Below are 26446 nucleotides of genomic sequence, written 5' to 3'. Positions count from 1 at the left end.
TTCTCCCTCCACATTCGGAAATGGTCGCATGTCTCGAGCGGTTTGCTTCATGTGTCCCATCTCCGCCTCTCCAAACACCTGTTCAGCTATATCAAGTTTCCTCGGAAGGCAATATGGGTAACATCACGCAGACCCAGGCTATCGACATCTCTATCAAACCAGGGATTGTCGAGAATATTTTCATTGGAGTCACATGCACTCTTGAGGAAGTTCAACTTTATACCGCTTTATTTCGTGAATTCCGTGATGTCTTTGCATGGTCTTACGAGGAAATGCCCGGCATCGACCCTAGTATCGTGGTGCACGAAATACCTACTTATCCAGGCGCTAAGCCTGTTCGTCAGCGCTTACGTCCAGTGCACCCTCGAAAGGTTGCAGCCATCAAGGCCGAAGTTGAAAAGCTTCTTCGAGCTAGTTTCATCTATGCCATTCCCCTCACGGAGTGGGTATCCAATATAGTCCCTGTGAATAAAAAGCAGGGCACTATCCGGGTCTGTGTTGACTACCGCGATATCAATCGTGCCTGCCCAAAAGATAACTTTCCAATGCCTTTTATTGATCAGCTTATTGATGACTGCGCAGGAAGTGAGATTTATTCGTTTATGGACGGCTTCTCTGGTTACAACCAGATCAACATAGCCCCCGCAGACCAGCATAAGACAGCTTTCATTTGTCCTTGGGGCACCTTCGCTTATAAAAAGCTACCTTTCGGTCTCAAAAATGCCGGTGCCACTTTCCAGCATGCGATGTCGTATGCTTTTCATGATATCCGACACATCGTACAGCCTTACTTGGATGACCTCCCAGCTCATTCAGCTAAACGTCAAGACCATCCATCTCATTTACGCGAAATTTTTCTCCGCTGTCGACACTACCATATTCGACTCAATCTGCATAAGTGTGTCTTCTGCGTAGAATCTCGCCGACTACTCGGGTTCATCGTCTCCCGGGAAGGCATCCGTCTGGATCCCCTCAAAGTCGAGGCCATTTTGAATCTTCCTCCCCCTGCCTCTTTGCAACAATTGCAGAGCTTACAGGGAAAAGCTAATTTTCTCAGACGATTCATTCCGAATTATGCTGAGGTGGCTAAGGGTTTCACACAGTTGTTAAAGCGAGACACACCCTTTTGTTGGGATGCTATCGCCCAGGAATCTTTTGAGCGCCTTAAAGACCTTCTTGTCTCAGCTCCGCTCTTAAGACCTCCGAATTATCACTGTGACTACACTCTCTATCTTGTTGCCGCTGACACCACCATCGGCATGGTTCTAGTGCAGGATGATGATGCCGGCACCGAGCACATTATCTATTATCTTAGCCGCAACCTTCTGGATATGGAAACTCGCTACGCATATGTCGAGAAGTTGGCATTGGCAGCTGTCTGCGCCGTCCAACGATTCCGGCATTATATCCTGTTGCGCACAACGACCGTGATCTCTGATTGCAACCCCATGACCTACATTTTGTCGCGTCAGCTGCTGGGGGGCAAATACTCGAAGTGGATTGTAATCCTCCAAGAGTTCGACTTGGAATTCACTGCGGCCAAGTCTAAGAAATCTCTGGTCTTTGCTGAACTGCTCTGTTCCTTACCATCTCACTCTGCACCATCTCGTTCGGAAGAGCATATCCCGGATGAAACATTGTTTCTCATCAGCACCCTCGACCCGTGGTACGAGGACATTATCGTATATTTACAGACTTCTTCCTTCCGTCCGAATGTATCGAAAGATGCTCGACGGCGAATTCGTCACCAAGCTCAACCCTATCGCATTTTGGGCGACACCCTGTACCGCCTCGACATTGATTCTGTTCTCCGCCGTTGCTTGACTCTCAAGGAGGCTGAGCAGGTGTTGAATGACTGCCACTCCGGCGCTTGTGGCGGCCATATGTCCGGATATGCTACCGCTCAGAAGATCCTCCGTGCTGGTTATTTCTGGCCTTCTATCTTCAAGGATTGCATCCTTGCTGTACGTGCATGTCATGAATGCCAGGTTTACCACCGGAAGATTCGTGCACCTGTTGCACCACTGCACCCTGTTGTCACCGTAGGTCCATTTGCCAAATGGGGCATCGATTATACGTCCTGTAACCCTCGTTCGGCTGGGGGGCATGGATACATCATCGTTGCCGTGGATTATTTCACCAAGTGGGCCGAAGCGATGCCTACACTGAACAAAGACGGTTACACAGCGGCGCAGTTTTTATTCAATCATGTCATTACTTGTTTCGGAGTCCCTCAGGCTATTGTCACAGATCACGGAAAGCACTTCCGAAATCACATGATGACGGAACTAACGACCCAACTAGGCTTGCGGCAAGATAGTTCGACACCGTACTATCCACAATCCAACGGTCAAGTCGAGGCCGTGAACAAAGTTTTGATCACTATGCTTCAACGCACCGTCAATACGCACAAGTTTAATTGGCATCTGATGCTATTCCCAGCCTTGTGGACCTACCGGACTTCTGTGAAGGACGCCACCGGTTTCACTCCGTTTCAGTTGGTCTATGGACTGGAGGCTACCCTTCCCGTCGAATGTGAGATTCCTTCGTTGAAATTAGCTGTCGAGTTGCTTCCCAACACCACTCCGGTGGAGGAACGGCTTCTGTACCTAGAACGGTTAGACGAGACTCGTCGTTTAGCTTCTCTGGCTATCGAAGCGCAAAAGAAGAGAGTCAAGGCTCACTTTGACCAGAATATTCATCCTCGTTCCTTCGTTGAGGGAGATCTAGTACTGCTCTACGATCAAGCTAAAGATAAGCTGGGGACAGGAAAACTCGAATCCATGTGGCTAGGTCCCTATATCGTGAAAAGAGTTTTACAAAAGGGCGCATATGAGTTGATTGAGTACGAAGGAAATCCTCTTGACAAGCCCCGCAATGGGCTGTATCTGAAGAAATATTATGCATGACTTCGTGCACTCACTTTGTACATACGCGTGTTTAGTGTGTTTTGTGTGCATGATTTTGTGTTTTGCTTTGGTGTGAAGACGTGTTTGCCTCTTATTGTGTTTTCTTCTTCTTGTGCAGATGTCTAGTGCACCTTATGTTGGTTTCGCTGATGGTGCATGCCGTAGTACTTGCAATTTGTCTTCTGCGGCATGGGCAATCTATGATCCTCACGGGGAGTTGCTAGATCTTCAAGGAGTCTGCCTCGGTCGTACCACTAATAATGTTGCTAAATACAGTGCCGTAATTGAGCTACTAGCCGAAGCAGTTGATCTCGGCATTCGAGCAATGATGGTAAACCTGGACTCCCAGCTTGTCGTTCATCAACTCAACGGGCGATATTCCGTCAGAGACCAACGTATCCTAAGGTTGTATCTACGTGTCAGATTGTTAGAAAGGAATTTTGACTATATTACATATCAACATATTCCGAGATGATTAAACACGTTGACTGATGCATTGGCAAATCATGTGTTGGATAGACATTTGCGAAATAGGTAACATCATGCAAGAAGACATAGAACACATAATAGAGTAAAGCATATGTAAATAAGATATTTTCTCAAGCATAGTTTGCATGCGTGCGTGTGTGCTGTTAAGCTTGCATTAAAAAACATTAAAATACATGGGTCATGTGTTGTGCAATTCATACATAAGATCACATTTGTACTGAACATTTGCATAACATAAACAAAGCATCATCATATGTAACAAGATCCATCCAAAAATCGGTATGTATATATATATATATCGTGTGGCACACTGAGGCGCTCAAAAATAAGTGTATATGTCAAAAATAGAGTCACTGTTCTCAATACATCCGAGACACGTGTCTCCCAAAACGACAATAGAAGTAAACCTAGGTGACTAGTGGGCTGGGTTATGCTCTCTGTAGCATACAGCCGCTCGTGCCACCCGCCTCAAAAGGTGGTGCAGCCTGGGTGCCACCCCCACTGTGTGGATCTGGTGCTCTATGGGGACCTCCTCAACCCCCTGATAATCCGGCACTCCCTCCAGCAAACCCTCAAGGTTGCGGGCCACAGTCTCCGATGTATCCACCCCTGGAGGAACTAAGGCCAAGGCTCCAGCATCTGGTCCCTCTCTCCATGCCGTTAGGGCTGGGCCCACAGGTCTCACAGGTCCCACATCTGCATACAGTGACATTTACTTAGACATGTACATGAAAAATCAAAAACATTAAAAAATGTTAAAATGAGATCAAGTGACGTACCTCCATCATCCCAATGCTCTCCCGTGGGCAGTGGCATGTCTGGATCATTGCGGAAGTCCATACCGGCATACGGCCAGTCCTCCACAATGACAACCTGGCGCTCCAGCCACTCTCTGAAGTACACTCCCCAAGATACTGGGCGACCACCACCTCCACGTGGCATGACCCGGGCCCATCGACTGGCCCTCGTCTCCCGGGGACCTCTAGGTGGATCCACAGCCATGGTCTGTAGCTGTAGAACCGGCACCCACTCCAGCATGAGCGGCAGGAGGAGTGACCCATAGGCAAACTACTTCGTCTCTCCACATCGGCAGTTGCTTAGTTGCCTCTTCATGCTAGCAGTCACAGTAGTCGCCCAGTCAAAGATAGTGGGCTGTAGACACTCCAGAGCTAACAATAGTTGGTTCTTCGAGGCTTCATGGTTGGCCAAAGAACCCGCTGCCCGTGTCACCATGAAGAGTATCGTGCGGAGAGGCATGTCCCGCACTGTCGGGATAGCTACCTTCCCACTCCGTGTCTTTTCAGCTCCTGGGCATACCCTAGCCATCAACTGGTCTAGAGTCTCACCGCTGGGTCGCTGCCCCTCCAAGATGGGCCTCTGGCCCCGGCGCGACAAACCAGTCAGAAAATAGATATCCAAGGCATCAAACTCGATATCTTGCTCGCGGATGGTGAATTTCCCATCTACTGGGTTCCAAGCTCTGATCAGGAACTCCAGCAAGTCAGGTTGCGCCCTCAGGCGCGGAGTCAGGAAGAACTTTAGGAAACCGCATGCCCGCATTGCATCCCGGCATTCAGCAAGCCCATATGCAACTATATCCTCGTTATCGTGAGCTCTCTCTTGCCACACGAAAGACATTGTGCCCTGCAAAGCCATGAAAAAATATTAGATCGCTGTTGGTGGAAAAATTTACGTTCAATTTATTAAAATTCATATTTTTCCGCGCCAGCACGACTATTTTAAAAACAGTCGCGCTGAAAATGGCGCCCCTTTGTTTTTTCATTGGGTCAGCGCGGAAGAACACGGGTTTTTCGCACTGACCCAAAGGTTGGTACGTGTAATTTTAAATCGGTCGTCGCGGTCCCGAGCGGGAAACCTGCGCTAACCGAGAGCGCACCCATACTCAAAAACTTGCCCAAATGGGCGAATTCTACCGTTAAAATTCTGCTAAATATAATCAAAATGGAGCGCATGGCAAGGGGAACCTACCTGGATCAAGCCGTTCGCCGAATGGTGTCCACACAGGGAAGAATTTGCTCCATCAACTTCACAGCTTCACAACGTTCTCAGAGGCTCAATGTGGTAACAATGGTAAAAATGACTATTTACCCTCCTATTTATAGTAAAAATGGCTAAATTAACTATAGATTTTGCAAATGTGGGTTTTTGTCATGCTTTTACCATGGATTTAGCACTTCTGTCAATGTCTTATGCATGTTTTAATATATTTTAACACGTTGAACGGATTTATGCGGGTATTTTTCATTGTGCAGGTCCTCAGAAACAGTGGAAATCATAATGATCCTAAAATCACTTGGTCCCGAAAAATGTCGTCTTTGAGCTCTTTTCCGACATGGAACAAGAAAAGATAGCCGAGCCTCCTTTCAGCTCGTTAAAGGGAACGAGAGGCGGTCGTTTTAAGCTCTTTTTCTGACCGTGTAACTTAAAAAGATTGCCGGGTGTTTGTCGTTTCGCACTCGTTATCGGCTCTAAAACGACGTGTTTCCGACCGCTTTTTACTTTTTCGGGTCAAGAACACTATTTACGAAAAGTACTCCTCGATCGTAATGGTCGGGCGGTTCGTTCGAGCATAGTTTTATACTTTTTCGGGCTCGAGAGACACAACTGTACGAAAAAGGACCCCCCTGGAGTCTCCTTTTCCGCTGTCTTTTCAGACTCTCTAAACAAGAAAAGACGTCGAGTTTTTCCTTTGTCAGGCTCGTTAAACACTTGATGACATCGGGCATTGTCGAAATGACACTCTTCAAGCATATGCTATCCCCGTCAAGCTTGTCATCCAAAAATAACCGGGGTACCTGCCAGAAATGGTGGGGAAAATGGAACTGTAATCGTAGTCGTGTCGGCAGTATGTCGCTCTTGAACATGGCACTCCTCTGCTTCGTGTTTGGGTGGGCCCATCTCATCTTGTTTCTCACTGGCCTCCGTGGGTTTGGGTTATCCTATTTGACCTCTCATCTGCTCATTGCCATCATTACTATACTCTCTGCTCATTTGATGTCAAATACTGCCAAATCCGCTATAGTGCCGCTGATATGTTCAAGAGAAGTTGACCTCTGCAATAATACAACCTCCTCTGATACCTCACACAAATCATTTTACCTCTGTCTCGTGTCGATGATGTGGGAAACATTATGGCCCACCTTCGATCAAGGTTACCTCCTGTCGACTTCAGCTCATTATCCGGGAAGGTGACTTAGAGACTCCCTTTAGGTGCCTTAGAGCCTGCATGCCTCAATGGCAGGTTCTTCGTGTTCGACACGAGGTTTTCATCATTGGCCTCCGATCGAATGATTCTGCGGGTGTTCGACACCAGCTCATTGATTCACATGCCGCGGATTGTACCTATAGTACCTTGAGGGCCATCGTCATTATTGGTGGTACCTCTCGCGTCTGTTAACAGTTTTCATCATTGACTGGTAATCAGACGATGTTCATGCATGTTCGACTTCAGCTCATGTATTCACATGCTTGAACTTGTACTTTGTTCGGGTCGGGACGGAGTGCAAGACCCTGGATCCCTGTCTGTTATGGTCCAGGTTGCGATTTTGTGGATGATCATTACATGACTCATTGATGGATGGCTGCGCCCATACCTGAGTCTTCATGGATGGCTGCGACCATACCTTGTCATTATTTTGGTCTCTTTAGCTGGGTGGCTGCGTCCATTCCACAGACCTTTTCGCATGTCTTTCGGATGGCTGCGCCCATGCCTAGACTGCATGTACTTGATTATCAGAGATATTCGGTCCTCCCTGGTGGTGTTCCAGTTCGGCAAGTGTTGTAAAGCATTTCACCCCTCCCACTCTCTCGGTCTTCATGCTTTAGGGGGCATCTGTTACACAGTAATTTGTCACTGTCTCCTTGTCAGTCACCCTACTGTGTCAAGCATTCACAATAATCAAGTTCATGCCTTCTGAATTGGCCCAAAACCCACTTTTCCAAAGTTTTCCTCATCAGCGCGTCTGTTTCTAAAATATCCGCGATGACTGGCGGCTTGTAGTGTATTCAGTGCGCTGCCAGCGCGGAAGCACATCACTTTTCCGCGCTGGTCGCATTTCATGAGCTAGCGCACCTCTCCTTTGTATTGGGTCGCGCTGACATGACTTTCCCAATTATTGAGGCGCGACATCAGCGCGTCAGTTACCTTATAATCCGCGTTGATCCTATTTGGGCGAATTTGTTCCAACAGCCAGCCTCCCAGATTACTCCAGGCTTGGTTGTTGGCTTTGTGAGTATCGACTCCCTTCTATGGCATGTCTATTCGACCCTTTGCAACCACTTCTCCTGAAGATAAGCTCATCCTTCCACCCTTTTAGGAGGCTCCTTCTCCTATATAAACTTCCACCATTACCATGAGCAGCTAGTTTTTAATAGCTTGGATTGTATAGAGCTTATAGTGCTTAGATTGCTGCTACTATAGGTATTTGGTGTGTTAGGTGTGGAAGTGATTGATTGCTTAGGGAAGGTTGTTTTGTGTTGCTTGTGTGTGAGAGAGAGAGTTGCTTGTTTTGGGAGAATCATTTCCAAAGGTGAATGCTTGAGACACTTGCTGACTGGCCCCTCCTGAGAAGGTTACCGACGTCAGAACATTTGGTTGTACTCTTCTCTGTTTGATTAATAATAGATGACTGCTATTATTGTTCCATTCCCATTTGTCTATGCAATGGTTAAATGTGAATTACATCTTTTCTGACTGATGTATGGTTGCTTTTATCATATTTCACGCTTGTGTTTGTTTCCTCTTCGTGTGTGCAAGTATCTATTCGCGGAGATCGCGGAGGATCGTGACCAGCCAAAGCGAAGGAGCGAAGGTGGCATCTCTTCGTCAAACAATAGCGCTGGAAACCAAGTAGGTGCTCTTTACCTCTTGTTTAATCGTAATTAGGAACATGCATAGCGACATTGTTTGATTGTTGCTAGACCCTTGCTGGGCTAGTAGGGATCACCTCTATCCGTAGAGGGGATTTACCTCTCCAACAACCATCTTTCAATGATTGTCGTTAAGTAGTTCATATTTCATGTTGTAAGGAAACCTTAACCATCCCAAGAAAGAAAACCACCTCATTTCTGGAATTTATGTCCCTTGGCTCAACCTATTTTTTTATAAAATATTTACAATGCATTCACAAGTGGAAATTAATCAGGACTATCAACAAACCCCTCCCCCTTCATGGAACACCATCCTCGATGTTCTTTTTCCGTATACAACACAAAAGACATGCTTAAAAACAAACATATATTTTATGGAGCTTTATATACACAACTCTATACAACATTTACAACTTTATATACATTTTCTTCAATTAGCAAACAAAAAAGGATATGATGCCCAAATTATATTAGTCATTTCGCAAGTGGCTACCTCGGGCCCAAAGTACTTCCACTAAGTTTTACTTTCTCTATTGCTTGATTCTAGAGCATGACACTCCTCCAATCTAGGATGCATAGTGACTCTTGTTGAAACTCTCCCTCTGGTTCCACCTAAAGCACATACCAATCAATCACATGATTAGATTCATGTACATATCTTTTAAGCAAAGAAACATGGAAAACATCATGTACTTTTACTTATGGAGGTAAGGCCAACCTATAGGCCATTGGTCCTATTCTTTCAAGTACCTCAAAAGTCCCACAATATGATGGTTCCAACTTGGCACATGACCCAATGTTCAAGGAACCTTTCTTAGGTCTAAATCCCAAGTAAACTTGTTCCCCAACTTGGAACTCCTTATGCACCCTTTATTGATCTGCATAGCTTTTCTGCATGTCTTATTCTATCTTTAAATTATGCCTGATTATCTACACTTGTTTCTCCGTCTCTTTTAGCATATTAGGCTCAATAAGGACTCTATTAACTAGATCACTCCAGCTGATAGGAGTATTGAAACTCCTTCCATAAAGTTCCTTGTATGGACTCATATTTAGATATTCTTGGTACCCATTGTTGTATGAAAACTCTACAACTGGAAGATACTCTTCCCACTTCTTTGGTTGGTGCATCACATACATCCTCAACATGTCTTCAAGTATTCTATTTTTCCTCTCTATTTTCTTATCCGTTTGTGAATGATAAGTTGTAATGAAGGTCAATTTTGTCCCCAAGCCTATAAAGAGTTCCTTCAAAAACCTCGAAGTGAACTCAGCAACTCTATTTGAAAATAGTTTTTTGGGAACTCCATGCAACCTCACAATATCCTTTATGAATATTTGATCCCCCTCACTAGCTGAATTGGTGGACATGACTGCTACAAAATGTGCCACTTTTCTCAACTTTTTAATGACCACCATAATTGCAACATGTTGTCTAGAGGTTCTTGGTAAACTGGTAATGAAATCCATGGAGATCACTTCCCACTTCCATTCTAGAATGGGATTGGGCTGCAATAAACTTGTTGGGTGTTTACATTCGACATTCACTTTGTGGCACTTTATGCATTTACCAATAAAATAAAATATTTCCTTTTTCAAATTAAGTCGATAGTACAAAATCTATGGCCATATGAGTCTTCGTTTATCCTAGGTGGTTAGAATATGGTTTAGCATGGAACTCTCTCATTATGAGTCTCTTCAAATCATCATTGTTTGACACATATACTATGTTCTTGAATCTAATCATAACATCATTTGTGAGATAATATTCCTCATCCTCACCATCTTATTGTAGCTTTTCCTTTATCTGTTTATATTTCTCATCATGCTGCCCTACATTTTTGACACATTCTCCTGGGTCCATTCCATACGAGCTTATGGTTTCCATGCAATTTAATTGAATCCTTCTACTGAGTGCATCAAAAACCATATTTTATTTTCCCTTGATATACTTGATTTCAAAGTTGAACTCACTGATTATGGCAAATCATCTAGATTGTCTTCCATTCAACTTAGGTTGATCAAGAAAAACTTTAGTCCCCCATGCTCTATCATGAGCATCAATCTTGAGCCGTGGAGGTAATGCCTCCACATTTCCAATGCATGAATAATGGTAGATACCTCCAAATCATGAGTTACATAATTTTCCTCATGTTCATTTAACTTTCGTGAATCATAGAAAACTAGATGTCCTTCCTGCATCAAGACTCCACCAAGACCCTCCTTGTAGGCACGTGTATAAACCACAAAATCCTTGTTTGGATCTGCAATTCTCAACATTAGTGCATTAGTGAGAAACTATTTCAATTGTTCATAGTTTGTTGCACATTCAGTTGTCCACTCTAATTTCTTTCCTTTCTTTTGTAAGGATGTGATAGGGTGGCCTATCTTGGAGAATTTCTTGATGAACTTTCTGTAGTAGCATGTCAACCCCATGAACGATCTAATCTCATTCACAATTTTTTGGCATTGGGTACTCCATTATGGCCTTGATCTTTTCTCAATCAATTTCTATCCCCTCCTTGGAGATGATGTACCCAAAATAATGTATCAGTGATTGGAAGAACTCACATTTACTAAGATTTGCATAAATTTTGTGCTCCCTTAATAGTTGTAACACTACAACTAAGTGTCTTTTATGTTCTTATTTAGTCTTTGAATATACCAGAATATAATCAATGAATACAATCACAAATTTGTCCAAGGACACAACACATTGTTCATTAATCACATGAAGGTGGCAGGGGCATTAGTGAGCCCAAATTGTACCACCACAAACTTGTGATGTCTATATCTTATCTAGATTGTAGTCTTAGGGATATCTTGTTCCTTGATACGCACTTGATGATACCCTGACCTCAAATAAATCTTGGAAAAATTCGTTGCTCCCTTTAATTGATCAAACAGGTCATCGAACCTGGGTAAGGGGTACTATGTTCTTAATGGTCACTTTATTTAATTGTTTGTAATCAATGCATAGTCTGAGTTTACCATCCTTTTTCTTCAAAAGCAGTATTGGAGCTCCCCATGGAGACATACTTGGCCTTATATAGCCTTTATCCAACATCTCTTTAGGCTATAGTTTTAATTCCACCAACTTAAAAGTGCTCATCTTATATCATGGCTTGGATGTTGGTGTTGCTCTAGGCACCAACTCAATAGAGAATCTACTCCTCTGTGAGGAGCTAACCCTAGAATATCAGCTGAAAAACATCTTCATAGTGCTACAAAACAAGATATCTTTGTAGTAGCTCACTCTCCTCATTCTCAACGTTTTTGTTGGATTTTTCATTGCTGAAAAATTGCACATCCAATAAAATGCATCCCTTCCTACTGCCTCTCTTGGCTTGCATGGCTGAAATTAGCTTCATGAATATGGAGTTCTACTTTCTCTGTGGTACCCTCCTTTCTCCATGTTCATCTAAGAACTCGATTTCCTTTTCGAAACAATCCACCTTTGTGTGGTGCTTCTACAACCAATTTATGCCTAGCATGTTATATGCTCCTAGTGGAAGCACATTGAGGTCTTCCATAGTGGGACTTCCATTTAATTTAATTGGGCAAGCTTTCACCCATTACTTGACCCTCTTCTTATTCTCATGGCTAACTGAACTATCAAGGATTCCTCATGTGGTTCTTAATTAAATTGGCAGCATTTCATAAGCATTGGGCTCACATAGCTATAATTACAATTGTAGTCAATCAAAATAGAAATAATATGATCGCAAACCTTACCTTCCATCTCGATTATGGATTCTTGGTGGTATGCCTATCAATTTTCCACAACTGCATATATTTTGGGCATGCTCTACGCTATATCTCCCATAATACGAGCCTCCTATGCATTATAGATCTATGTTCCTATATTTTTCTAATGCAGGCAATCTTTTTTGCGATGATTCTCTCCACATGTCCAACATTGCAAAGGCTCCTAGGTCTCAAACCCACGTTTCTTTCCCATAGGTTGGTGTGCACGACCTTTATCATCTGAGCTAAATTTTTTCTATAATCAACTTGAATTGTCTATGTTCACACTTTCCTTTTTGTCTGGTATTCTCTTGTACCATGATCCAGATGGATGTTGGTGGCCACCCACCTATCCCATATGGATCCCCACAACTATCCCTTTCAGTTTTTCAGTTTCCTTAATTATAGCACAGTTTACTATTTTTAGAAGTTTTTTCGGGTCCTAAACTTCCGGCGCCGTTTTGAGGCCCTAAACGATGTTTTTTGGGAAATCTACCGCCAACAATTTTTCTTTCAAAAAATCATCTTTTCTGTCATAGTCCTCGAAGAGATCTTTCCAACGGGCTATCATGCGCGTCAAATGGAGATAATACGACCAATTCGCGACCCTGGGAAGTTGATGTACCAACTTACCCAAAAACGGGGCCCACAATTTGGTGTTTCATCTTCTAGGGTTAGGTTTTGGAATGTGAAGGGTTTTCCATTGTTTCTCAACAATAAATAGGCCTTTGAGCCTCATTGTAACACAATTCAGAACAGTTCAAAGGCATGTAGCCACACATCTCTTCTCAAAGATACGCTACCATTGCCCTAGCTGGTTTATTTCCATTTCTAGTTGTAAGCATATGTTAGTATTTTCCATTAATGAAATGAAGTATTATTTCCGCTGCATATCTATCTTTATGGTTATCTCTGTAATTTGTTGTGTTCCTGTTTAAATCCGGATCAGTGGTATAAGAGCGGTCTGCTTTTTCTCTGTTTTTCTTTGCATGTCCCCAACGAGGTCGGGATATAAGGAGTTAGGGCTTGAACTAGTCGAACCTTTGCAAGACTAGCCTCGCAAATCTCGACGACCTCCCATGGCAGATGAGAAGAAAAATGAGAGGGCAGGAGATCCTATCAAAATCTTGCTCAAAGAAGCCCTCGAGCGACAAAGGAACACGATGATGGACAACTTTGCGCAGATCCTTCAGCGGCTACCTAGAGGCGACGCATCGGCTTCCAGCAGCTACTCTGGAAATGCCATGCCCTTTAAGGTACAAGTTAATTTTGAAATCCCCATCTTCGAGGGTCAAATAGACGCGGATGCCGTAGATAAATGGTTAAATCTGCTAGAGGGTTATTTTTCTATTCATGAATTTTCAAGTCGGGAAAAGATTGTTTTCGCTATTCTCAAAGCAGCCCCCCACGTCAAGGACTGGTGGGAAACATACTACGAGCAGAAGGATGAAAGTACATTCTCACTGTTTTCAGCCGCACCCACTTGGAATGACTTTCGGGATGCCATCAAGGAGCAGTACTACCCTGTCAAAAGCTATGAGGACAAATACATCAAATGGACCACACTGCGGCGGGGACGAGACCAAGATGTGCCAGAAGTCACAAACATTTTTCATACCCTTCGCACACAGTTGGGTATCAAAGATTCTGAGCTGCATCTGGTACTCAAATATCGTGGCTGCCTACACAGATACATCCAGGAAGAGATGGAGTTCCTGAACGTCTCTTCGCTCGGCACGGCGTACCGATATGCTATCAAAATTGAGAAAAAGTTCAAATAGAAGAAGCGAGACTTTGAATCTGCAAATCCAAAGCCCAAAGGAAAAAGCCAAGGTGGGGTGACCCAAGACAACCCGTCGAAGCCACAAGAAAAGAACACCACCATGAAGCCGAAGAAGGACACAGGAAAGTGGTGTGAGCTCCACAAGAGTCCCACTCATAACACAAGTGAGTGTCGGACCAAGCAGTCGCTAGTGGCCGAGTTGAAGGCTTCCGAATCAAATGCATGGTTTGACCCTAAGCCAAAACCTGACAAGGGGAATGGCAAAGGGAAGCAGATCACTGATGCAGATCCCAGTGCCACTGTTGCCACCACCAAGATCCAGAAAAATGAGCCCGAAGATCCAGAGGAGGGGGAACGTCTTTTCCACTCATAGATGTGGGTGAAGGGTTTGCCGCTGCAATTCATTTTCGACAATGGCAGACAAAAGAACCTCATTTCAGCAGAGGTCGTGAAGCGGTTGGGCCTACCAACTACACCACACCCACAACCGTACAGTATCGGGTGGCTTCACGAAGGACGAGATCTCAAAGTTCGCCAGCAGTGCCGCCTTCCCTACAGCATCAAGCCCTTCACATACGAGGTATTGTGTGATGTTACACCTCTGGATGTTTGTGATGTACTATTAGGCCAGCCATACTTGTGGAGATGACATGCTATGTATGAGTCAAGGCCTCACGCTGTCATTATTTCTTTGGATAATTCATTATACAGGATATCGGAGGTATCCCCACCTACCGCCACCTCTTTGATCACTGCCAAGAAAGGAAGCAAGCTCATCTCCCAGACTAGGAAATTCATTTTCTGTCTGGTTCGCTCCCAAAGTAAGGGGAAGATCGTTGTTACATCCATGACCCCCGCAAAGGGTTCCTCCACACAGCAGCAACAGCAAAGGGATATGGTCATGACAAAACACAGGAACAACTTCTCCTCACCCACAAGGGTACCACAGAAGTTTCAGGTGGGCAAAAAAGTTTGGTTACATCTGTAGAAAAAACACCTTACCAGAACCCATCAGAAACTCAGACCACTTCGACATGGTTCTTACACTAGTACCAAGGCTACAGGAAACAATGCTTGGAAGCACAACATTCCTCCATTCCTTCACTTGCACCGAGTGTTCAATATGCACCGTCATCAACCGTGCTTCCCACCATTTCTAGACACATCAGAGATTGCAGAACAGCTCACCAGAGACCTAGCTCAGCAGAAGCTTCCTCATCTCAGGGAGGAACTCAACGCAATGGGGACCATTGCTTCCTAAGGGGGGAGGAATGATCCAGATGGATGTTGGTGGCCACCCACCTATCCCATCTGGATCCCCACAACTATCCCTTTCAGTTTTTCAGTTTCCTTAATTATACCACAGTTTACTATTTTTAGCAGTTTTTTCGGGTCCTAAACTTCCGGAGTCGTTTTGAGGCCCTAAACGACGTTTTTTGGGAAATCTACCGCTAGCAATTTTTTTGTCAAAAAATCATCTTTTTTGTCGTATTCCTCGGAGAGATCTTTCCAATGGGCTATCATGCACGTAAAACATAGATAATACAACCAATTCGCGACCCCGGGAAGTTGATGTACCAACTTACCCAAAAACAAGGCCCACAATTTGGCGTTTCATCTTCTAGGTTTAGGTTTTGGAATGTGAAGGGTTTTCCATTGTTTCTCAACAATAAATAGGCCTTCGAGCCTCATTGTAACACAATTCAGAACAGTTCAGAGGCATGTAGCCACACATCTCTTCTTAGAGATAAGCTACCATTGCCCTAGCTGGTTTATTTCCATTTCTAGTTGTAAGCATATGTCAGTATTTTCCATTAATGAAATGAAGTATTATTTCCGCTGCATCTTTGTGTATATGGTTATCTCTATAATTTGTTGCGTTCCTGTTTAAATCCGGATCATACCATTTCTTTTTATATTTATTGTTGCTCTTTGCTTTCCAATCACCCTTGAACTTTGGCCTATGTTTTGATTGTTCATAACAGTGCTTCAACTTTTTACTAGCATCTTATAATGTTTGAGGTTCATGAAATTCAATTCGGTCTCTAAATGATAGGGGCACCCATTGATGAATCTTTGAACTTTTGCTTCTCCTCCTTATGGTATGGAATATACCTCAGCAATTCCAGAAACTTGGTGATGTATTCTTCATTTGATATTTGTCAAATTCTAAGCTCATAAAATTATTTTTCTTTGCTTTCATAATATATGTCTAATAAATATTTATTCCTAAAGAGCCTTTCAAATTCACTCCAAGTTAAATCCTCTTCATTTATGCCTTTAAACATTCTTCAAATCTTCCCACCATATGTTTGATTTTCCTTTCAAACTATAGGTGGCTACATTTTCTTTCATGCTCTTAGAATAGTAATGGATTCTAAAGAACTTCTTCATTCCCAACAAACAAGCTTCTTCATCCTCGTATTTCTTCATTTCTCCATCAAATGTGGGTGGTTTTATCTTATTAAATTCCTTAGACATATAATCTTTTTCTCTATTTATTTGATGATGATGGTGATGATAATGATGCCTCTTGGTGGTAGAACTAGAAGGTCTACTAGAGTGATGCCCATAAGTGTTAGTTCTTCTCTCTAGGGTACTCAATGGTTTATTCTTTCTCACGGTGTCTTGTTTTCCCATTTGTACCTCTTCCTGGACCTACTACCATCTACCCTATTTATTTTCTCTTCTAGTTCCAAAGGGCTCTACCTGTCTCTATAACTAGACCCTAACTCATGTTGCCCCCTTCTTTGTAAGTCTTAGAGGATTTGTAGTATAGCTGCGTTTACCTAAAATTGCCTCTCGTAATCGCTTACCAACCTTTAATTATCTTCCTTACAGCTCTTAATATCGACCCTTAGGCTCCTCAAGATATCCATCTAGTTGGGAAAGTTTTCTCCTCCCCTATTCTCCACTGAAGCTTCTTCATGCCCATGTTGTGGCCTGTCAAAATTGTATTGAACCATCATGCTACTCATTACTTTGTTTCTCGTTGTCCTTTAATGCTTGTGATTTTTTTTCATTTACAGATAATTATTAGATACATCATAGCATAAATAGATAACAAAATCATGACCATGAACTTTATTTTGTGGAGTTATTGTTGTAGGCTAACTGAAACAAACAATTCATACTAGTAATCCAATGTCAATCAAATGGCAATTAATTAACATTACTACATATGCATGCATGGTCAAAAAAACATATCAATTCACATGATTTTCTAGTTCACACGATGATAAATCAAAAACCGAATTTTAACACCTAAACATTTCTTTTATCCATTTTCTAAAATTCAATATGAAACCCCTTTGCTCTATTAAATTTGTAACTGAGTACATGTTGGGTACAGTTTTGAAGCATATCTTAGACACCTCTTTCCCCATTTTTTATCATTCTCTCTCTATAAACCTATGAACTTTATGTCCCAATTACCATTTTCCCTGGTTATAAGAGCAATCCTTTCTCAACATATTATTTTTCCATCTTTCGTTAAATATTGAATGAAGTGCTTTTTGAGATGGTTAACCAAGGTAATTGTGGAAGAAGTTTCCTGGTTATTTTTCTTTTAGGTGTTGCCTACAACTATGGACTAAGGATGAGTAGTTGTTTCTATTACTTGTTGTTACACTTCGAGGATTTTCTATTATAGTCCGAAAATTTTGTTGTTACACCTTGAGTTATTGTTACATCTTGAGTTGTTGTTACACTTCGAGTTGATGTTACACTGCAACTACCAAAGACCATGGTTGCTATCTTCAAAGTCAGTTGTCAAGAAGCATGAATTATCTACGGACAATCAAAAGATCTCAACAATTATGATTGTGGAGATGGTGTAACTTGAATTGGTCTTTTATTGGAAAATTGTTTGTAACACTTTCTATTTTTCTCTTAATATTGATCAGCATGAGAAAAGTGAGATTCTCATGACTGGTCTGTTCCTAATTTTTGGGGCTTGTAAACTTTTTAAAAAATGTTTGGTTCCATTTACAAGGAACGTCAACACGGGAACAACATCAACATTTTGATCTTGTAATTTCCAGTCATTCTTAATACAGAACACTTTTGTGATGTTCGTATAGATTTCATGTTGAGATTTTAACTAGATTTCATTTCATCCTTGTGCCCTACTAGCAAGGAAGGGCCCTCGTTATTAGCAGGGATTGCAGTAGTAGTAGATTAATTGTTTGGTTTATCTTTATTTTAAGTGTCAATTCATTAATGTTGTTGTATGAATTCTAGTACTGATGCACTTTTGTTTTCAAATTCATTATATGTTGTTACACAAGATTGGTTAGAACTATAATATTTAATAAGGTGATACAATTTTACTAATGATGTGTGGCGCGCCTGTTCTTTGAGAAAAACATGAAGTGTGATGAGTGAATTTAATTTATGTAGAATGTAATTTTAATTTTTGCATGAGTGGTTTAAGTTCTGCAATTGTGTTCAACGACATTTTCTTTCATTTTTTTCCTTGGTTTTTATGTATTGGCACAGATAGTGTAGATACCTTTGAAATAAACAGACCTACCCTAGTTGACAATTAACTTCTTAAGGTTCAGTCAAATTAAATAGTGATTAAACTGGCACAACAATACCAGCTTGTTCCCAAATCTTGAAAATAACCTAGCATTCATTTTCCCCATGATAGATCCAATCTAGTCCAAGTGTTGAACATGGATTCTCTGATACCACTTGTAAACACACCTCCTTACCCTTAACGATGTGTTCACTATGCTAACCCAAATTCCATGGTACACTTAGAGAAATGGGGTAATATTTTTTTTTTAATTTCCTCAGAGTTTCCAAAACTAAATTTTGATGTCATCATCATATTTGTCTCAGCAAGACCTCTTTAGTGATACGAATTTTGTCCAATTTAGACTCCATAATTGAAAATTATGGTCCTCTAAAGTCTTGTTAATTGAAATGTTGTCACCTCTTCTTTTATGCCACGTGGAAACCATGTGATCCCCACATGGCAACCAAGTGGCATGTCACTATGTTTTCATGTCACTCAACCACATGATGTACCTCAATGTCATGCATGTGCATTACCCCTCCACCGTCGCATGTGGTTCATTATCCACATATATAAATATATTTATATATATTTAATTTACATAACCATCAAAGGTAGGCAATATCTCCATTCCCCAAATCCAATACCCTAACATTTTCATAATACACCTCCTTTGAGATTCGTCGGGGATAATCCTCTAAGGTGACATGTATTATGGGGTCATGTTGCGCCAATATGAAAACAACTAGGAATACATGTATGCCACAGTGTCATGGTGCCAAGTGACCCAAAGCATTTTTTAACACACCTCTCCTCTGAAATGTTAGGGGAAAACCTCTAGGCTTACACGTCCTAGTGGGACTGCTCCTTTATGCTACTTGCGCCCTTATAATTGGTTCATGGCTCCAGCTCTGTGTCATGATGTCCCTGTGATTCATAATGGTGTGCCTTTTAGGCTCTCCTAGGTAAGACCTTTGGGATTATTTTCCCAGATGACATCATTCCCATACCACACCTTCCATCTAATGGCCCACATTTAACCGTTCAAATTTATGGATATTGTTCAAATAACGAAACCACCCCCCACCCCTTGTTGGAATCATAGGGGGGGTGTTCACCTACCTTGGTTATGCCTCATGGTTCTAATTAATGATCCAATGGCTCCCTGACCTTCACCTCATCTAACGTCTGCCATCAAGTAGCAAAACTGCCCACCCTCCCCTCACTGACATCATAGCGGGGGGTCCCGCAACTATTTCTCTTGGCCATCTATTTTTCCATATAATCCTTGTTGTCCATTATTAACCAACTTCTACCCAGGATACGTCACTTCTTTCATTGGCCTCATCAACCAACATGTCATCTCCATGTCATCGCCCTCTACACATCACCTTGGTACTGAGTCCTACCAACTCTTTTATAATCGATGCATAAAGGGCTACCTCCGGGAGACAAACTCTGAGATGGGAAATTTCTTTTCAATTGTAGCACCACTTCTCTGTCTATGTAGACCCTACATCGGTTGTTATAATAATGCCAACTACCTTTCCACATAGTTTCTATACCCTTTCATCATCCAACGCACAGGATCTGAGTCACCTCAGCCTCCTCCACATCAATGGCTACTCCACGTTGTCCCATTCCCTACCATCCTGATGCTCCTCTTTAATCTTTTGGGGACAAGAATTTCAGGACACATCAACCCAACACCTTCCCATACAACACACTTAGAATTGGCTCCTTTCAAGGCTAAATGAAAATGATTATAACTCCACTAGTGTACTCTGATCCCAACTTGGCTAAAGATTTCAACACAGGGATTTTATGAAAACTATTATATAGATGTGATGCCTCTGTCTTGGATTATGGGGTTAAATAAAAGCCAACATGGCACAATATTCTTGCAACATTGCAATATATATATGCATTGAAGAGTAGAGTAATACAATTTCAAAAGGACTGGTTTGGTTGTAAATGAGCTCAAATCACATGTAGAAATCATTTTATGCATATGCCACTAATATGGATATATAAATACACATATCTCCCTTCCCTGCGTAAGTAATGTTAGTGAAAAACCATTGACACAAAGGAGTTATTTATCCACATTCTAAGGTGGAATATCATAACGACTTTATTCTCATAATCACAAGGGAGACATGAACCTATCATGCAATCAATACAAAATTAATTCAACAATATAACATAAAATTCATGGTAAAGAATAAATATGTAGACACTTATCTTGAATTGAGATTGGGAAACTAAGTCTGGGACAATGACTCTCCACCCAACCATAGTCAATTCTAGCCAGTCCTCACTTGCAGTTGTCACCCCAAGCTACATTCCAGAGACCAAGGTGGTTTTTGCTCAAGGGATCACCCTCCAACTGCTAGTTGAAACAGGGACTCTAAAGATTCTCCCACCTCCACCCACAAACTTCTTAGAAGTCAATAAAGGCATAGGGATTCCAAAGGCCTATTACCTCCACCCTTCAATTGTTCAACAACTAGTAAATTCCAAGGAATCCATAGATTTCTTCTCCACCCTATAATTTCAAGGGATTCTATAAATTCATCTCTACACCCTTCAAATCAACACTAGGGTGTCCAGAGGCTTCACCTCCACCCTGAAATCATGTAACACAATGATTCTACCCAATGAAGGGAATCTAAAACTCACTACCATAAACTAGATGAACAAGAAAATGAGACTTAAGATTCCCCCTTACTAGGAGTCCAAGGATCAATTCTCCACCTGGGCTATCAATGGGATCTATGGAATTCCATCTCCACCCTCGAACCCCATGACATCCAGAGACTTATCCTCACATAAACGGAATTATTTTCGTGCTCCTATTGCTCAACCAAGATGTATGTCTTCTCTGATTGCTATCGATGTGCAATGGTTCTTCATGTTTCTTCCCCATCGAATGTTGTTTGTCTATCCTATTTCTCATCCATTTTATTCTAGGTTGACTTCCATTGTCCCTATTGTCGGTGCAATCCACCCTCATAAATTTTTCATTCGTTTTTCTTTGTCTATTTTTCCAAACAAGCATGGCCGTCATCCTTCTTTTTCAACTCAGTTAGTTCAAAAACACCAGTCCCTTTAAAGCACACCAACCATCCTTCAATGGTTGTCATTAGCAGTTGAGATTTCTTGTTGTAAAGAAACCTTGACCATCTTAAGCAAGAAATCCACCTCATTTTTGGAATTAGTGTCCATTGACTCAACCCATTTTTTATCAAATATTTATAATGTGTTCATAAGTGGAAACTAACTGAGGCTATCACAGATCCCCTTTGTTCACTCTTCAATACTAACTTAATTCAGGCTGAAATATATGTTGGTCCCATAATATTGTCAAGATCTAGGAATGGTACAATGCTACTGACCTCTCTGAAAGGATCAACTCTCTGTTATTTGAATGAAACCCCAGCATGGTGAAAGATCAAACAACTATAATTGCACTTATAGGGAATGCAACATTCAACTATCTTCTATTTATACAACAACTCTAATATATCAACAACCACTCGATGATGAACACCAAGGTTTACACCACCATGACATTAGTTGTGCCACTTTGATATACCAATGTCTGTCTTAAACATTGTAGCATGGTTTACAAAGATACATGCTTAAACCACAACTATTGTGCTTGCACAAAATGAGCATTCAAGAATGAAGGATGATTAAGGAAACCAGTGATGTGATGTTGAGAGGGACATGAATAAAAAATGAAGACAGTAGCAGCATAGACATTTGTCAAATGGGAGATACATAGCACGGGTTAGATGAGCAAAGAATCACTCACTGATAACCTATAATAGGAATGGAAGCAATAGGTAGACTATGGAAAAAGAGTTATAGAGGAAAAAGGATGCCAAAATTGGGACCCACGAACCTACTCTAATACCATGTTAGGTCATGTATATGGTATCTCCAGAAAAATTGATTTTTTCTATTAGGAATAACATTAATATATACACATAGGAGAGAGAACCTTTGGATTCACATTCCAAGGTCTCTTCATTTTTTTATATTGCATTTACATATTTACACCATATTTGCCCAAAGGAATAGGTGTCAACAAGAATCAACTAATCATCATAATATGACATTTTGGGTTGTTAGACTAACTTGTTGTAGTCAATTTATTTAAATTTTTAATAAATTTTTGAATGTCTTTATCAAAAGTACAGTAAATTTATGGAAATTTTGATCAGATAGAAAAATAAATGTATATAATATTTTAGTTAAGTTTCTTTAATATTTTTGGGTTGTTAAGATAACTTATTTCCATCTATTTATTTAAAAAAAATTTATATTTTTTCAGATCCAGGTACAAAATTCATGAAAAAGACACTAAATTCATAGAAATTTAGATTATTAAAATTTTTCAAGTATTTATCAAAGATACAATAAATTTATGAAAATTTAAATAAAATAAGAAATAAATAAAAATAATGTTTTGAATTCATTCTGGGCAACTGTAGCGGTCATCCATGGAGGCCTCGAGAGCCATAACCCCAGGGTCTAAAGCTTACAGCCCTTCTGTACCTAGCCGACCTGTTAACCTCTCCCTTTACCCGCGCAGTTACACCCTCTCTGTTGCAAACATTTGCTTGTCACCTCTCGTGTAAACCTTGAAACCTAGCCCCTTGTTTCACTCCCTCTGTTACATTTGCCGTGCAGTTGATCGAGCCTATCGGTTCGATGGAGATCAACGACATAGACTACGAGGCGGACCCCAATCCCGATCAAGAAATCTGGACGCATCTTTGATCAAGGATGGGCTCTGGACCCTTTGCTGCCAAAATACAATCGCTGACAACTGCCCGGTCTATTCCGTTCTGTCTGAGCTCGTCCGATAAGCACCCTTCGCCCTCAGTTCGCATTGAGGATGCTCTCGGGGTAGCCTGTCCCCCGCCCTCACCTGCAGCCCTAAATCTCCTAGGTACATGCCTTCAACCGTCTCCTTCGTTTTATGCTCCCTTGGTCCACCCTCCTTCGTCCTCAGTTCCTTCCTGTACACCCTCCTCCTCTTGCATTCCCTCATCGGGCCCCCCTCCCCTCTCTATTCTTGCCTTCACCTCGGCAACCCTAGCACATGGTAGCTCAATCCCTAATTCCCCCATTTGCTCTGGGTGTTTCAATTCCCCCATCCCTTCCACCTCCTCCCCCCATACTGTTAATCAAGGCTACAGAGGTTTGCTTGAGGAACATCGATGGCCAGACGCTCTAATAAGCCCAAGAAGGGGAGGTGTCTTAAAGCTGTGGATAGGGACATTAATTTAACCCTTGGTGAAGATATTCCAATGGGGGAAGTTGCAGACATGGCAAAGAAGGTTTTGGTTGGTCGTGTAAGGGGCATAAACTACTCAGTGGAGTGCCTTCGCCTGTGGACTTCGGAGATTTGGGGCTCCCTACTCAAGGAGCTCCCCATCATCAAAGTTTTGGCTCGTGGCTGGTTTGCCCTTCGCTTCCATAGGGAAGAATATACTGATTGGATTCTTTCCCGCTTCTGGCATATTGAGCTTGCCCCTATTCTGCTCAAAAGATGGGACCCCTTATTTAACCCAGAACGCAAACAGTTGGGTGCAGGGCTGATTTGGGTCCACCTGCTAGGCCTACCAATGCAGTTCTGGACTCCAGTGGTGTTCAAGCGCATAGGGGATGCTCTTGGGACTTATCTGGAACACGACCAGTCATTCGAGAAAACTGGGATCATGTCAATGGCGAGAATACTTGTTCATCTAAATACTAGAGAGGGGCTGGAGGAGAAAATAACACTCCACTGGAGGCATTTCGCGTCACCAAAATTTGGATTATGAAGGAGTGCCCTTCCATTGCTGAAGATGTCACAAGGTTGGTCATCTTTACAAGGACTACCCTCTGCTCTCTTCGTCTGCTCAGGAGCCTGCAAGGGGTGTTAAACACCATCTGTCTGAAGAACTGAATGTGGACGAGCAACCCTCGGGTCTGGATCACTCTAAGGGAGTGGAAGGAGTCACTGCTCAACAAACCAGTACTCCAAGGATGACATCTACATCCCCTCTACAGACCTGATCCAGGACTGTACTGGATGTTGATCCTACATCGGGTAATATTCCTCTCGCTAGTTCTCCTGATTATCCTTTTAATCATTTACATTCAACATTGCATTCTCCTGTGTCACACGCAAAGTCAGTTTTGAGTCCTTTCCCTTCCATCACCTATGGCATTGATCCCGCCTCTCCCATTATCTCCACTACCCCCCCATCTCTTTAGGCTTTGAATCCCTGCCTTCTTCTGTCATCCTCACCTTCAACATCAAGCTCCCATTCTTACAATCTTCGTTCTCGGCCTCTGAACAGCTTACCCCTACTTGGCCTCAACATCCCCTCTCATCCCTCAGAGTCTAAACCTACCAGAGGCAGACCTACCAAGATTGCAAAAGCTATTAAATCTGCGGTTGCAGATGTGGCACAGGGTCATCAATCCACCATCGAAAGGGCACTTAGAGCATCTGACACCCTTGATGCTGTTCCCTAATGATCTGGCTCTCCTTCAACTGCAGGGGTTTAGCCAACCCCAAGAAAAAACTGGCTCTCAAGTGCCTCTTAACCCGTACCCCCTGTGACATTTTATTTCTACAGGAAACCCTTGGGCCCTCTGAGCAGATCACTAAAATCCTACTATCTTTACTACCTGGTTGGCACTTTCAAGGCCTTGATGCAGTGGGCAGGTCTGGGGGACTTTCCATGGGGATAAACCCTAAATTGATCAAGGTGCTATCCTCTTGGGGTGGCTTGGGTTTCCTAGGCATGGACATTTTAGCAGCGAACATAGGAAAACATATTCGAATTATTAATGTTTATGCCCCCAACCATAACAGGCTTGCTTTTTGGCAATCCTTGCTAGGATCCCCATTGATCAACCACTCCACCATCATTGGAGGAGACCTAAATTTCTCCTTAGGGAACGAGGAATCCTGGGGTCATCATGCTCAAATTGACACTCTCTCAGATCAGCTGAGCTCCCTCCTGGACCAACATGGGCTTATTGATGTCCCCATGAACAAGAAGATGCCTACTTGGCATAACAGGCGTACTGGTGTTGCTGCTCTTGGAAGAAGGCTTGACAGATATCTTATACATGAAGATCTGCTTCGATCCCTAGCCTTATACAGACAATGGGTAGGCTCAGGCAGCATCTCAGACCATTCCCCAATTTATTTGGAAGTGACTGGCCCTTTCAAGAAACCCAAAGCCCCTTTCAAATTTAATTCGACTTGTTTAAAAGACCCAGACTATGTCAAATTGGTCTCAGATTTCTGGCAAGCCCAGCCTCCACTCAGAGATCAAAGAAAGGCTAGGGATTTTTGTAGAAACCTGAATCAGCTCAAGAAGTTAACCATTGACTGGTCTAAGAGGAAAAAAGAAAGAGATGAACAATCACTTGTAGATATTGAAGATTAGTTGGCCTCCTTAACTGATGACAATGGGCTTGGATATTTATCCAATGAATCAAAAATCCGCTTGATGGAATTGGAATCTCAGAGATCCAAGATCCTTCTAGAAAAGGAAGAACTTTGGAGGCTTTGAAGTAGAGCAATATGGCTACAAGTCAGGGATGGCAATACAAATTTTTTCCATAACTTTGCAAATGGAAGGAAATCCAACAATACCATTTGGTAGATGCCCATGGATCAGGAGAGAATGGCTACCACTCATCCCCAACTAGCTCAGCTTGGAACTTCACACTTCAAGCAGCTTTTTAAAGCCCCTCTAGCCCCCTCTCTGCCTGATATCATTAACCTAGCTAGCCACTTTCCTGGATACCTGGACCCAGATGGCATTGATGATCTTATAAAACCTGTTTCCATGGAGGAACTTGAAAGCACATTAAAATGGTTCAAGAGAGACAAAAGTCCAGGCCCGGATGGCTGGCCTGTGGAATTTTATTTTGCTTTCCTGGACATCATTGGCCCGGATTTGCTTGGAGTGATTGAAGAAAGTCGGACCCTTGGTCGTATATTTGCCCCGCTCAACTTCACATACATAGCCCTCATTCCAAAGACAGACTCTCCATCCTCCTTTCATGATTTCCGCCCTA

At 42.3% G+C, this 26446-nt stretch overlaps 1 protein-coding gene across 1 annotated transcript; it reads left to right on the top strand.

Moving 5' to 3' along the window:
- Window positions 1–23577: 23577 nt before the first annotated feature.
- On the top strand, window positions 23578–24183 carry LOC149258148 (uncharacterized). Its single transcript, XM_089403129.1, has one exon. It carries the CDS (start codon window positions 23578–23580, stop codon window positions 24181–24183), a length of 606 nt encoding a protein of 201 aa, XP_089259255.1.
- The last annotated feature ends 2263 nt before the right edge of the window (window positions 24184–26446 follow it).

The sequence above is a fragment of the Pinus tabuliformis genome, chromosome 6 (genome assembly GCF_031772625.1).
Source record: "Pinus tabuliformis cultivar Carrire ecotype Pingquan chromosome 6, CPIR1, whole genome shotgun sequence".
NCBI lineage: Eukaryota > Viridiplantae > Streptophyta > Pinopsida > Pinales > Pinaceae > Pinus > Pinus tabuliformis.
Note: the sequence above shows the minus strand (reverse complement) of the source record. Positions and strands in the feature narration are given on the sequence as shown.

Excerpts from the sequence above, each read along its gene's own strand:
- LOC149258148 (XM_089403129.1), top strand. The coding sequence starts at position 23,578 with ATGGCCAGACGCTCTAATAAGCCCAAGAAGGGGAGGTGTCTTAAAGCT.